At 40.5% G+C, this 14,645-nt stretch overlaps 2 protein-coding genes across 2 annotated transcripts; both read right to left on the reverse strand.

Moving 5' to 3' along the window:
• Positions 1 to 7,851: 7,851 nt before the first annotated feature.
• On the reverse strand, positions 7,852 to 9,445 carry fabp4a (fatty acid binding protein 4a). Its single transcript, XM_085791581.1, has 4 exons — positions 9,299 to 9,445; positions 8,908 to 9,083; positions 8,709 to 8,810; positions 7,852 to 8,135 (listed from the first exon to the last, which is right to left on the reverse strand). The coding sequence occupies exons 1-4, from the start codon at positions 9,369 to 9,371 to the stop codon at positions 8,082 to 8,084; spliced, it is 405 nt and encodes a 134-aa protein (XP_085647707.1). The 5' UTR covers positions 9,372 to 9,445; the 3' UTR covers positions 7,852 to 8,081.
• Positions 9,446 to 10,419: 974 nt separating this feature from the next.
• Positions 10,420 to 12,817, reverse strand: mrpl53 (mitochondrial ribosomal protein L53). The gene is made up of 3 exons (XM_085790393.1): positions 12,670 to 12,817; positions 11,262 to 11,374; positions 10,420 to 10,643 (listed from the first exon to the last, which is right to left on the reverse strand). Exons 1-3 carry the CDS (start codon positions 12,762 to 12,764, stop codon positions 10,525 to 10,527), a joined length of 327 nt encoding a protein of 108 aa, XP_085646519.1. The 5' UTR covers positions 12,765 to 12,817; the 3' UTR covers positions 10,420 to 10,524.
• Positions 12,818 to 14,645: the final 1,828 nt, after the last annotated feature.

Here is a 14,645-nt window from a genome sequence, read left to right on the forward strand (position 1 = left end):
CACACTCACCTTCCCCCACCCCTGCTGTTGGCACACCGTGGTGAGGTGAGGGGTCTAAAATGTAATGTTGCCAAAGTCCAGACCCCCACCCACACTCTTTTCTCATTCCTCTTCATCCTCATCACCCAGATATAACACGGTTAACTCACTGCAGCACCAACAGCAAAACAGACTAAATTTGCAATATGCTATGTTGAGCAAAGTCGAAAATTTAGCTGCTTTAAAGCCTGAAGTTTCTCTCAGGAGTGAGTCAAGATCAAAACAGGCCCTACGACTCCAGAGACATAATGTTGCTACATGTTTGTTTCTCTCGAATTTGTAATGTAATAATAAATCGATGTCGTGTTCACAGTTTATTGCACTGCCCCCAGGTGGATATGAAGTAGTACAAATTTATAAAAAAGGTAAAATCTTTAAAAATTTTACAAGATTTAACAACTAATCAAGACTTTCGTAAAACGAGGTAGCCTAAGATATTGAATGGTGACCTAATTTTACCACAGCTTCAGAATATTTTAGAAGAAAAACATGCGTGAAAAAATGTCATTTGTGCTGACAGTTCAAAACTGTTGCTGAAACTATTTAGGCCAGTTCAACAGAAGTCTTCATGAAGTTGGCAGTTTTTTCTGCTGTTTCACCAGATTCTCAACGGCAGCCCAAATGATTGCGACTTCTGTGCTACAGCTTTCTCTGAATGCTTCACAGTGTCTAACTCTTATCTCCAAGATCGCCCTGTCTTACGCTGTCTTACACTGCTGTCAGGATCTCTTGACGTATAGTCACATGCGCTCTTACTCTCAATTCTGCTTTTTCCCTGTCAGCGTTCCCTGACAAGACAAAGAGCAAACATAAGAGCTGACCCACAGAGGGTGCTTGTTTGTTTAATGTGCAGCTGTGCATTGTAGGGAAGGCAGCTGAGCTATTTCTTGGTAAGTTTCACATGGGCGTCGACTCAAGCAGCTGTAAACCCCTTGGACCTCAGCTTCATATCCAACAAAAATGCCCCTTTTGGCCCTGTGTGGGGTCACTGTGGGCAGGAAATAGGGCCCACTGTGGGTAGCCTATTGTTGGCCCGCACAAAATGTAGGGCACATGTAGACTCCAAAATGTTGGGCCAACAACCTTTTGGGTTCCACAGTGGGCACACATGGGCCCTAAATGAGCATATTTGCTTAACAAATGCTTATGAAGAATAACTGCTTGTGCAAAGTAGTAGCCCACAATTGGGTTTGCCCATAGAAGACCCTAATGGGGCCCCAAAAGAGCAAATTGCTGTAGACCCTGCGTAGGCTAGTCCATGCCCATGTGGGTTTGCATTACATATGTTTGCTTGGGAGTTGTACAGCATGTAGCCTAGCTTTCATGCAGCTCTAGTCTTACTGTACAAATATTGCATCATCACTATCTACTGATTGACACCTTGGCAGCAGACGTTACTGGAGATGTATAAAAATAAAACTTTGTGGTGGTTCAATTAATCTCAGGTTGGTTGTTTGGGTTTATCCTGCTGAAAGGTCTGTTTGTGAGGACCTTGGAGAAAGGTCAGCCTGTGACTAATGGCTTCCGTTTTCCTACGGTATATCAGAGACTTTGGTTATCTCTCCTGCGCATTGTGGGGAAGTGCCTGTTGCCTACATCTCAAAGTGTCTATCAGGCCAAATTTCCTGATGGCCTATTGTTTACTGAATGAATGTTTCCAGAGCCAAGTCCAAACTCTCTGTGGTCAGTAACTGATAGTGTAATGTATAGCCTATATGTTCCAGTATTACATAATATTATAGCTATATCTTTTTCTCGTGGCAAGGCAGTATGATATACTGTAGATGTCCATTACTTAATAACTCCCAAGAACCAACACACACCTAATGACTAATGTTATTGTGGCAGAGTAGTGTTGTCAGCATGGCTGAAATGCTGTGCTATTCGGTAAAAGAAAAGTGAGACATCTGATACACCTACAGCTTCTGTTGTTGACAAACTCTTATCATTATTCTTCCATATTTCTCACCCTAAAATTCTTGTTGATGGAAACTGGGAGCTGTTGAAACCAGGGCAGACAAACAGTGGAGTCTGACCTTTAAAACACTGACACCGTTCAGCCACCTGCAGTAGAAGGTCAGTGTATCTGTGTGTGTGTGTGTGTGTGCGTGCGTGCGTGCGTGCATGCGTGCGTGCATGCGTGTGTGTGGGTACATGCGTGTGTGTGCTTAAGACAGAAACTACGACAAAGCATCACCTCTCCATGACCTTTATTTACTTAGATTCCTTGAAATCTTGTCCTGTTTGTGTAATCGTGAGGCACAGCACAGCTGCTGTACTGTCTGGCACAAGTTGTCCTTCCTGCCCCAAAAGTAAAGTCAGACTTCAGACTGTGATATCTGTTGCAAGCCCCAAACCCATTCCCAGAATGCTCCTTTAATGTGGCTTCATTTTCTACACACATGTAGAAATATATGGCAAATGTGTCTCTTGTGTCTGCATCTTCTTGAGTAGCTATGCAAAGTGTAAATATCTTTTGATATCCCTAATTTGATGATGTAATATCTTAGTGTTTGAAGCCAGTTTTCCCATCACAGAAGTTCCGCTCACACTCTTCACGCTGCGTCTATAAAATAAACTGCTCTGCATGTTGCAGAGTCAGAGGGTTCTCTCTGAGGATTGAGCACAAAGAGCTTAATGTGAACAAACAGGAACCATCTATCTACATTATGTTACTTCCCATCTGGTTCAACACACACACACACACACACACATTTTAATGATCACCCCATTCCTTGCTCCCCCTATCACCATCGCCCTCCCTTCAGATTACAGATCACATGTCCTGTCGGTAGTCGAAGGAGGAGTGGGTAAGTCTGCACAACCCAGTGATGACTTATGTAAATGTGAAAATACCAACTCTTTTTTTTTTATTGCCAAGCTGGGCATTTCTCTATCTCCACTCTCAAAGAGAAATACCACAGCACAAACTCACAGACAAAAGAACAGGCTTGGAAACACACTTGTATATAGCATAAAAGCAGTGGCAGCGAGGTTGAGTTGGTGTGCTCTCTAGGGACAACCATTGTGTAGGATTTGGTTTGTATAGCCTCACTTTAAAGATTTCCACCGTCCTTCCTCTGAGCTATTCAATGAGTCACATGGGGCCCCTGCTTTGACAGGAACTCCTGGTGGGTTGACTTAAAAAACAGTGATTCTTTGTGGTCTCTTTAAAGGCTTAAAATGTACTTCCTCATATACAGTAGAGGTGCCTTTAGAAGTTATATTTTCAGCTTGCTCTACATCCTTGCTATACTTGGGATAAGTAGTTTGAAACAGTAGCTTTATTAAAAATATATAAATGTATAAAGGTTCATACACTGGGGACATTTGGGGTTATTTAGGGTTGGATTTAAAATTAAATTTGAAGGGTTGGATTTAAATATTAAGTATGCTTAGCCTATTGCAAAATGGAAAGGCTAAGCAGTAACCATGCAGTCCAGTGGATCAAATATATTAATAAGTCTCTTACTTACTCAGGCTTTCTGTCTGCATTCTTTAGCTGACCCTGACCTCTGACATCCCTGTGGAGCGGCCTTATTCCAGACCTACGAATCCCTGCACACATCTCAGACATTTTTCAGCATTTCACATATAATTAATAAACAAACAGAAAAGAAAATCATCATACACTTCTTCAATGTCACAGGCTCTAATCCCACATGCTCAGTTTCCACCTCACTGCGTACTCATTTTGAAGACTACTGTCTGTGGGGCAATTTAGCTGCATTGCGATATATGAAGAGAGGTTTGTTATATTTCATCATTACAGCCAGTATAATACATAACTTATTACACTGCATTAGATTTAGTTGAGTGTAACACTTAAACTAGCAACTGTATTGTATCATTCTCAGATATATGTAAACACTAATCAGATGCAGAATTAAACAGCAATGACTGCTGCTTCATTGTATGCAAAGACGTGTGAATTGTTTATTTAAGATTGGTTAATCCAGATGTTTACTCTGGAATCCGTGATCCAAAACGTCGGCCCTTCCTGGAATCACAGTCACGTCTCTCTGGGTGTTTGTAGAGATGATAGCACAGCCTGCCTCTGTGTGACCAGACAGGGCACAGCTTGCATAACCCTCAGACACTTGTTGAAGAAATCAGATTTCGCTCCGTAGTATAACTGGATTGCAAGGGTCAGTGGAAAGGAAGCTTGTTGCATAGCAACCAGCCTCCCCTCCAGTTCAGCAGGGCTTCGACTGACATAGCTCTGCCCAGCTGTTTGGTTGCCCTTGGAGACTGATCCTGAGTGCTGCAGGCCATGTGGAGAGGATTGAGGTAAAACTGATGAATGTAATGTCATGAGTGAACGTGGAAGCAGAAACTTCACAGCAACCCTCCGAGACATGGCGAGATATCAGAGTGGGGGTTGATCTGAAGGTCGTCCCCTCCCACAAGTAGAAACCTAAGATGAAAAACACAGAGTGGGATTTGAGCCAGAGGTACAGACGTGACTGTCTCCTTATTCTCTGTTTACATTTCCTTCCCTGAAACCAAAGTCATTCAGATGCATCAGCAAACCACAATATGAAAACTGATATCAAACATTTTTGTGTCACCATTTTGATACTGACCTGTTCTACACTCCTTTCCCTACTCCTACACCTTTCATTGCCACCTTTGTCATGTGGCGTTTACTGTCTTGACTGTTGTAGAAACTGGTAAGAAAAAAAAAAAAGTTCAATACTTTGAGCTTCTTGAATTATAATGTAAAAAATATATATTTACTTCTTCTCAACCTCCTCCTTCGCGTCCTGAATTCAGTCACTGAATAAAATATTGTGTCACCATCAAGGAAAGTAGCTATCATCCACCATTTAAAGCTGTTATCTGTGTGATGTTCACAGATGAATTAAAGTCAGCATTTTGCCCCTGAGTTTGTTCTTAGTTTAAAAAGTCCAAATTCTCTTCCCTGCCTCTTGATTACATTGTTGTGACTGACAGTGTGGAGCCATAGACACTACAACAGTAGCTACATCCGAGTTCAGCATTGCTCAGTATCAGTGGGTGACATCTAACAGACATCTGGCCAGGTAAGCAGTTCCTCTTGAAGCTATGGCAAAAAAACAAAACAAAACCATGAATAAATAATACAAAATAAATTTATCTTGAGTGAGCAGCCTTTTAATGTAATTTAGAAGTGCAGCAATGTAAAATCAAGTTACACACCATATGTTGCATAGTTTACATCACACTCCTCAGCCCTGTTGATCCACTTGAACATGAAAGATGTTTGTGTACGACAGAGTTTAAGTTAAGGACAAGCAGAGGAAGGGAGTCAACACGACAACTCGAGTGGAGCTTTCCAGATGTTACGCAAAGGATATGAGCTAATTCTTGTAAAGTTCAAGACAATCTTTGTCGACCCAGTGTCAACAAGATACCTTTGTCTGTCAGGCATGAGAACACACACACACACATGTACACGCATGTGCAATAACGGGAGAAATCAGCACTTTACACTGTGTAACATCAGAGTTCATACACTAAAGTGTGTTTTCTTGTCTTCATGACATTACGAGAGCATTCCTAAACAAGAGTGAGTGGATGTCTAAACTTGAGTTAATCCTGCCAGTGAACTCTCAGCAGACCTCTCACTATCTTCCTCCGTCCCAAACTGTTTCCTAGTGTGCTTTCTGAAAACACTCTGCTGACGTTAGCTTTACCTCTGTCGGCCGTGGGCAGCAGAGGAGGATCAGGACCTCTCCTCTCTACGTGGAATACCTCCCTCTCTATCCTGTTGGGCCTTGGGCTAGAAAATATTTGTTCAGATGCTCTTCCTCCTGTAAACTGTATACTGTTCATGTTTGATACTGTACATCTACCAATTCACAACTCGTGACAAAAACATTGCTAAAAGCCTTCACAGAGGGCCACTTGCGGAGCGAGACTGTTTTGTTTGTTCAAGCTTTCAAGCTCCAGTTTCTATGTTATATCTTAGACAATTAAGAAAATACGTTGGACCATCAAATCAAGATGTCGGAGATGAAACAGGGAGGTGGAGATCTGCCTCATTCCCCGCGGTTATCCAAACAAAGTGACGGGGATGCCTGTGGATCGCAAGCACTGCACCTGTAAGTCAATCCACAGCAGATGTGATCTTTTCTTTCTGGCTGTGAGAAAATGGACGTGTTTTTTTTTTTTTTCCAACGTGCTCACAGAATATACTGTATTTTCGACAGAATGCTCCGAAGCAAAGCAGCTGCTCTTGTTGGGCTCTTATTCCCTCCAGATTATCAAGTATAGATTTTAAAGAACCAGAAGACAAGTTTTCTGGATCGTTATCTAGTCCCAAGTTTTCTTCTTCTGTTTTATGTCAGTTATTTTGGAGTTAACACAAAATCTTATACAGTAAAACAGATCATGTCAGCACAGTTTAAACTTAAGTTTAAAAAAAAAAATTTACAGAAGGCACCCCGGTGGCTAAACCTGTAGAGCATGAAGGCTGACTTCCTGCTGCAGTGGTCCAGACTCTCTCTCTCTCTCTCTCTCTCTCTCTCTCTCTCTCTCCTGATCTCTCTTTCTCCCTCTACTTTCACTAAGTTGCCTAAATTTGCAAGTTTGTGTGAACTTTAGGGGTACGAATTCTGTAAAATAAATAAATAAAAGCTCTCCAAGTAATCAAAAATCACATGATACCCCTGGAGGTCTTTGCAAGCGCCATTGCTCAGTTGCTCCAGCCTCAGTTGTGTGAAAGTCACTGCAACTTGCTTGTCTTTTGAAATGAATGATGGGGGCAGGTTAAGTGAGAATAAATCCCCTGTAATTGTTTCGGACCATGTCGCTACTGTTATATGAACAGAATAAATGGCTCCTCATCTGGAGGTGAAATATGTTTGAGGCAGTAAAAAAGAAAAAAACACAGCCAATCACAAACTTATAAACTCTGGTGACCTTTGCTGCTCGTCCACAGTGATATTCTCATCCACTTGGCATCTTCACAAAAGTTAAACTACTGTACGTCCTCAGCTGCTGCCAATACCATTGTCCACACAAAGGGGAACAAGAGTGTTGGCCCACAGTTCTACCTGTTCAGCTGTTTTGGCCATTAGATCCAATCAGTGCTATCGTCTCCCTTTCCTGTCATGGGAAAGTGGTTGTCGCCTCTGGAACAATCCCCAACCCCCCCCGATTCTCTCAACACACACACATACACACATACACACACTTGACCAGTCGCCAACGGGCGGGGACGTCTACTGGGACAACCCATTAATGCTTTTAGTTTCTCCATGTACGTACAGCTGCCAGTACATGTGCAATGGGAAATGTTCAACCTCCCAAAAAGGAAGAGGGGCTACATTTCCTCACTGAACTCTGTGCTTGATTCTCCCAATACTTCTAAAAAAGAGTTCACATTCCTCAAGGAGCCCCTGCCAGCACACATCATATATCATCAGGATGCCTGACTGTTTGCTTCCTGACCTTTAACCCTTAAAACCCTTAGGGTTTCATAGGGGATTATGTTTTTAGCCCCTTTTCTTTTTGTCTTTGTCTTCTAACCAAAATAAGGAAGCTGTACAAGCCAAAATAGATGGAAAATGTGATTGAATGTGGAATTAATACAGTAATATTAACCAAGCATGGGGGAAAAAACCATCGAGGTCAGGAAGTCACCTGGTCAGATTGGGTGGTATGTTCCCATTAGAGCACTTTGATTGCAAAACATTCCTCAGCATGCTCTAATGACTGGAGAGCACGGCAGTAAGTCATAACTGGAGTTTGGACACATTTGAATAAACAGCTGATAAACTGACCCAACAATCAACGCATATATACGATAAAGTCACGAGTCACCACTTCTGACAGTTTTTCATTCATTTTTATTCAAATCACCACAACAATTCCAAATGAAACCAAATGTGTCATGTTGGAGAACAGAGGCACAGAAATTTGATGTTTGGCAACACAGTGAAGATAAAGAATAAGGAGAGCAGAACACACCATTACTTTAGTTTGGTATTACGCTCATTGAACTGAGCCTGTCATCCAGCAATGTGTCCAAAGGAGTGGGCTGAGTCGGGACCGCATCACGCCTCCTTCACGTACGTCCTCACTGCAATCACGTCTCCCATTATGCATTTCTGTAGAGAAAGAGAGAAATCAAGTGCAGGTGAAGAGTTAGAGTTCCTGCATATGCTTTAGATAAGAGGGAAGAATTTAGGTTATATGCATCACACATTGCTGAGGTATGTATGATATGTCCTTAGTGTGTGCTTCTCTAATATTCAGATTGTTTACAGTCTGTCAAGCACTCTGCCAAAAATAAGGACATATGACGGAATTCAAAGGATTTGTGTCTTTACAGTAGCTACCGGTACTTAAGCGCACTGTTTCATTAGCAATACAATAACTTTATTATTATTAAATATATGTTTTAGATAGCAACACATAACTTGTCCCACTTCTTAAAGTGAGATGTGGAGACAAGTGTATGCACATCAGGAACAAGTCATGATGATATTACATTTGCACATTTGGCATAGGCTACTTTTTGTTAAACTATGGAGTGATATTAAAAACAAAACAAAAAAACGAATGAAATAAAAGTAAAGATGATTACAGACTACTGCATCTAAGACAAAGTTTTTACTTCAATTACGACCACGTAAATAAATAAATAAGTTATAGAGCATAATAAATAAATAAAAACTTACTGCTACTAATTTGCCATCTGTGATCTCCCTCTCGATATTCGTCTCTTTGCCGTCCCAGCTCTGTTTCTGCACAAGTTTGCCGTTCTCCAGAGTCACCACGGTCTGCAGGCACACAACAGAGAGAACCCGTTACCTCCTGCACACAACAGACTCCTGCTGTTTGTTTTTTTTGTGTGTCTGTCCGTCACATCACACTAACCCTTGTCTTCCTATCGTCGGCGGTGGTCTCCTCAAAGGGCTCGTTGAGCTTGAACTTGATTTCAGTGGTTTTGAAGGTGCTCTGAGACTTCATGCATACAATCCCTTGGTCGTCGATGGTCACTATCAAATTGGGCTTGGTCCGGTTCCCCACCTGCCGGGTTGCAAATCCCACACCTGCAGAACGGGAAGGTGGAGTTAATGTGACAATAAATAAAATAAATTAATAAATAAATAAAACAATAATAAAAAAAAAAACACACACACACACACACACTAGAAATATTTGTGTAGAAGAGAAAAATCCAAATGGCCTATGCAGAGTTTTTTTTTTCTCTCTCTCAAGTTAATTCTACTTTTATTGTCATCAAATAATACAAAGTCTCGCCTACCAATCGCCTTCATGTAGTCATCAAAGTTCTCGCTGGAAATCATCTTCCAGGTCCCAACAAAATTTTCAACCATGTTTGCAGTCTCTTGGTGTGATATCCTCAACAACGGGCCGGTCAGTGGAGTGACTCCGGATTCAACTCGCTTCCAAGTGTGGGAACGGGCTCAGAGCGTTTTTAAAGGGCCAGCCCGACATTCTGACAGGCCCTTGCAACCAATCACAGCCTGACACGTCACGTAATAGAAATCCAGCATCTAATTTCTGATTAAGAGGTTTTTTTGAAATAGAAGCTTTTGGGTTGTTTGATCTCACTAAGCAAAATGTGGTATTTGATAGAGTTAATACATGACTTGCTAATTAACCATTTGGATGCAATTTATGCAACATTTTAGAGAGGGTCCCTAGTTTGGAGGTGGTACTAACTTTATTTTCCTGTATGGAGGATTTTGAAGTGACTTAACACAGAATTTGGAAATGAATAGCAAAATCAATCATGGATTTTTTTTTGGCACAGTAATAGAAATATATTGAAAATATATTTTCTATGTAAAAAGCATTGATGTATTAAGAACCCATCCATGGAGAAAAGCTTAAAAGTTAGAGATGCTAATGGAACAGGGGTTAACTAGCAGAGAGGACAGGATTTCAGTTATCTGTGACTGGGTGAAAGGGTTTTTTTTTTTTTCCAGTGAGGCTACATCTAAAACTCTGTGCCAAATTACATGTAAGCCTGCTGTGTCAAAGGTTGGAGCTTGCATAATGTTCTCTAAAACGCTGGAATGGTCTCTTTTATCAGGAAAATGGCGCATTATGCAAGGACACACCATGACCCTCTACTGATCACAGCATTTTTTTAGCAGTTAAAGCATTTCAATAGATGCCTTTTATATGGAGAGAATAAGCATTACTGATGGGGATGCTTAAGGCTTTTCTAATTACAAACAGTAATGCAGTATGTCCATTTGGGTTTTTTTTAGATTAACTGTAATAAAGTTCATGTTAACAGAAAAAAAGGAGGAATTGTGATTCAATAGGAGGAGTGAATGACTCAATATCATTCCTGTCCAAAATACATCACTGAGCAGCTTCAGTGAACCAAAGGTGAATTCACACCAGAACCCACATGTTTACATTAGATACTTTTATTATAAACATCCAATAATGTACACAGATAAATACAGATAAATCCAACATAGGTCTAGTCTCCACTCATCATCTTCATCATCATCACTTCTTTGCTGCAGCTTTTGCCTGCGGGTCCTTGGCTAAACACCGGGACTGGAACGCACTTAGCATTTCGCTGCTCGTCAACTTTGCCCCCTTCATGACCAGCCTCTCCCCATCTGCTGTAGTATGGAAAAAACAAAGACACAATGAGATGAGTCACAGTGCTACAATGACCTGGGTGGATAGGAAATACGGGAGACAAAGACAGAGGTGGGAAAGTTAACTCGGAGTAAAAGTCAGTGAACATGTTTGGCTGCTTTCATTCAATGCCGGGCTTTACCTCTGACAGACTTCTCTGTTTTTGTTGAGTTACTCATCTCTCTATGTATATGACAGGGATAACATAAAAAATCACATCTTTTACACTGCTGCATTAAGTTTATTTATGTTTGCATACAGTCATGCATAGGTGTGTATCTAAGAAAACAAAAGAACAAGTCACAGTGATGTCTTTGAGTTCTGCCTATCCCATAGTGACATAACATAGAAGGAATCTGCATTGTTTTCTTGCTATAACACAGTCAAATTTATATTGATGTCAATTGACAAAACAAAAAAAATTCTTCTTCAGTAGCTCATTTCTGTGAATGTCACTTATGTCAAAATGTAACAGAAGCACTGTAAAGATGCAAGATGTCTTTGTTTTTGTCAGTCGGCTTCAATTTGTAGTTACACAACCCCCTTTTTCATAATTAGCCTTGACTACACAAATATCAATGTAGTCTGATAATACTTACTATAGGTTATGTCCACAGTTGGTTCAGACTTGTCGTGTTTCACCGTGGTCATCACCTCACAGTTCATGTTGGTAGACCTGGCCTTCTCTGAGCCCACCATGGCCAGAAACTCCCTGTTATATGACATGTAAAAACATTTTTATTATTTCTTTGCATAAAACTTCCAAACTATATTCAGAGTAATTACAGTGACCCACACTTCAGAAACAGATAAATACTGCTAACTTGGTGTGGCTCAAAATACCTTTATTGACAGTGACAGAATTGACAATAATAAAATTAAGTGCTGATGTCATGGTAGTGATACATGTATCCTGATGTCACTTGTTAACCTTTTGCTTAACTGTTCCCTTGGTTCCCTTTCACCATTCATACTTGTTCTCTGTGTGTAGTTTGGTTTCAGAGCCTCTCTTAACTTCCTTAGACTATTTGAGTCTAAATCAGTTGCCTCGAAAGGAGGAAAAAATGCGTATTAGCCTAAACAAAGCTGAAAATTAATTTGACAGTTTCTTTTTTACATTTTCAACTGGTTTTCTTATGTTATTGTCATAGTAAATTATTTTGTCCATATTTATCATGTAGTGAAAATCTGATATCACGACAGGCCTTTTGGTTATATACAAATAGATCAGTGATTATGACTTCCAACGCAAAAAATATAACATCATGCCAAGGCAAAAACATTTTTTTAATTTTAATTTTTATATTTTTTTATTTTTTAAACATTTTTGTGCATCTCATTGTTCGGAAATCAATATTTAGTGAATATAATTTTTCAGTGCCACTTATAATTACATGTGCAAAGGTATTGTAATAGGGCAGGATACCCAGGGCAGGAAATGCTCCTGCACAGAAGCAAGGAAACAATCGTAAGTAATTCTACATCCATGAAGTAATTACACTGTTACCAACCACCAACATACAGACAGTTGGGAGCACAGTTTTAAATGTGTTCATAATCATGTGTCTCTGTAAATATCCATCTATGTGCAGTGTGTCTGCAGACGCCAGGTGAGAAACAGCAGAGAGATGCGTTCATAACTAAATGCAAAAGGAAAGAGACTGAGCAGAGTGTGACAGCAGTAACGCCTATGCCTTTAAGAAAATAGCATATTAGCTTATTGCTAGGCTACGTGAAGGCTAGCAGCACCACGTAGAGGAAACACAGGCTACATGACCAGATTTATGTGGCTGTGAACTGAGACCACTCTACAGTCACCTCAGGATCGATAACACTATTGATTATCATGTTTTTCAATCCGATAAATTAAAACCTGAAGCGATAAATAAACCCAACTCGTTCTGACTGAGTGCTGTCTGGGAAACACAACACAAACTGCTAATTAACCTGTCCTCCTCCCCCCTCCACAGACCTGACTCAAATGACACAAACGCGCTTCTGTCTTACCGTGTGGACCGGACATTGGACTCGAACGGACAGAACCGAACCGCTATTGTCTTCACAGCTTTCAGCACCACGGTCGCTTTACTGGAGGCGGCCATGTTGGTTCTGCACTGACCTCCAACCTCGCCACAGAGTGATGGAGGCGCTCAGACCGGCCACTAGAGGGCAGCAGAGGATCAATAACCTCAGTGAGAGCACATTGCTGCACTTTAAAAACTTATTTTCTTCCTTATTTATTTTATTTTATTGTATTTATATTTTTAATTTACATGTATTTTATTTTTTTTTAAATATATTTTGTTATATAGCCTACTCATTATTACTTTGTGTAATATTTGTACTGATATGACTCCATTTTATATTGTTCAATGTCTGTATTTTTCCAAATGTTAATTAAAGATTTTGATTGGGGGGGGGGGGGGACAAAAGAAACAAAAAAAAGAAAAGAAAAAAGAGGATAAATAATCTGCTGCTGGAGGTAGTTGATGGGGCAGCATTTTAGAATTAGGCCTAGTAAAAGCTGATAAGTAAACAGTAGATTATAGATTTTATCTACAATTTGACTTATAAATGGTTTAAATATGAATTTCCACCTCCACATTCTGGATAGGCATAGGCTATTTATGTGTGTTTTCATTGCTTAGCAACATTACAAATCCGCAACAAAATTTGGTTTGCATTTTGTTTTGGCTCTCTTAAAGCTGGTTTAACTTCAGACCTCTCCAGGATCCAGTTACAACCACATCCCTGCTCTCTCATGTAGATGTCAGATATCAATGCAAGCACACAGTAATGGTTTACCTAATTGCCACCTCTTGTTTAAAAGCAATGTAGCTACTGTCAAACTGCCTGAAGAAGATATTTGTATCGAATCGTTTAAACGTTGCCTGCTAAATAAAAAATCATAGGGAGCCTCTGCAATGTGCAGATTATTTATCCTTTTTTTTTGTAAATTTGCACTTTTTAATCCTGCACCTGCACACAGCCCTCTTTGGATGTGTGCACTCTTGCCCTCTTTAAATAACACCATATGCACGATAGGTGATAGAACATAGTAAACAGCAGCATCTCATTCACGACGACATGACAAAGCTCATTAACGCACACTCAGAGGGAAAGTGCATATGGCACCTTCCTGTAATCGCCTGACAAACGATGCCACAGAGCAGAATTATGTTCGAGGGTGGGTGGGGTGGTGCTGGTGGAGGTGGTGGGGTCTGTCAGGCACTAAGTCAATAAAGGAGGTGCTGCTCTCCAAATAGACAATCAAACAGACACTTCTCCTAATCAAATAGACAAGGGTGGACGCAAAATGGTCCCCAGCTACTGCTGCTTCCTGCACTCTGCAGATGAAAAAAGGTCAAAAGCCTTTCAGGATGAAAAACATGTCAGAAATGGAAATGCATTTGAATTTTGACTGGGTTAGCACTTGAGTCAAATTTAATTTAGGCATGAATTGTTTCTGTGAGATAAGTGTGTGAGTGAGTAATGGAGGAGGCGTCTGGAGCGTCAAATCAAAACAGCTATTTTGCAATTCTTTTTTAATGCAGGGAAGTTTGTCAAATTTGGTTTGCAGAGTGGAAACTTTGACCAAGTGGGCACGTATTTATCTCTTGGTCATGTCTTTTCAGCAGCTGCAGTAAATATCAGTTAATTATATCTCAATGAACTTATCAGTAAGTTTACAAATCTCCAGAAAAGAGAGAGAAAACACTACAGTCTACACTTCAGTTGTATCCTCGACCTCTATGCAGTATAGCTAGGTATTTATAGCCACCCTGTTTTCAAAGTTCATACAATGTCTCCCGACTTAAACACGCCTCAAGTCTCTTTCCTGAAAGGCCGACAATCCGACTCAGTCTGTGACAGTTGGACAGTGGAGTCAACGGGGCTCTAAATTTAGACATACAGCTACTGAGAGGCAGAAGCATTTCCTATACACACCCCACACCCTCTCTCCCCCCCCCATACACACACAC

This window comes from Trachurus japonicus, chromosome 11 (assembly GCF_045865225.1).
Source record: "Trachurus japonicus isolate A0001 chromosome 11, Traja_1.0".
Lineage (NCBI taxonomy): Eukaryota > Metazoa > Chordata > Actinopteri > Carangiformes > Carangidae > Trachurus > Trachurus japonicus.

Excerpts from the sequence above, each read along its gene's own strand:
- fabp4a (XM_085791581.1), bottom strand. The coding sequence starts at position 9,371 with ATGGTTGAAAATTTTGTTGGGACCTGGAAGATGATTTCCAGCGAGAAC. Across the intron at positions 9,084-9,298 it reads TGACTACATGAAGGCGATTG|GTGTGGGATTTGCAACCCGG; the intron begins GTAGGCGAGACT and ends CCCGTTCTGCAG. Across the intron at positions 8,811-8,907 it reads CCGACGATAGGAAGACAAGG|ACCGTGGTGACTCTGGAGAA; the intron begins GTTAGTGTGATG and ends GTGTGCCTGCAG.
- mrpl53 (XM_085790393.1), bottom strand. The coding sequence starts at position 12,764 with ATGGCCGCCTCCAGTAAAGCGACCGTGGTGCTGAAAGCTGTGAAGACA. Across the intron at positions 11,375-12,669 it reads TCCAATGTCCGGTCCACACG|GGAGTTTCTGGCCATGGTGG; the intron begins GTAAGACAGAAG and ends GTCATATAACAG. Across the intron at positions 10,644-11,261 it reads AACTGTGGACATAACCTATA|CAGATGGGGAGAGGCTGGTC; the intron begins GTAAGTATTATC and ends TCCATACTACAG.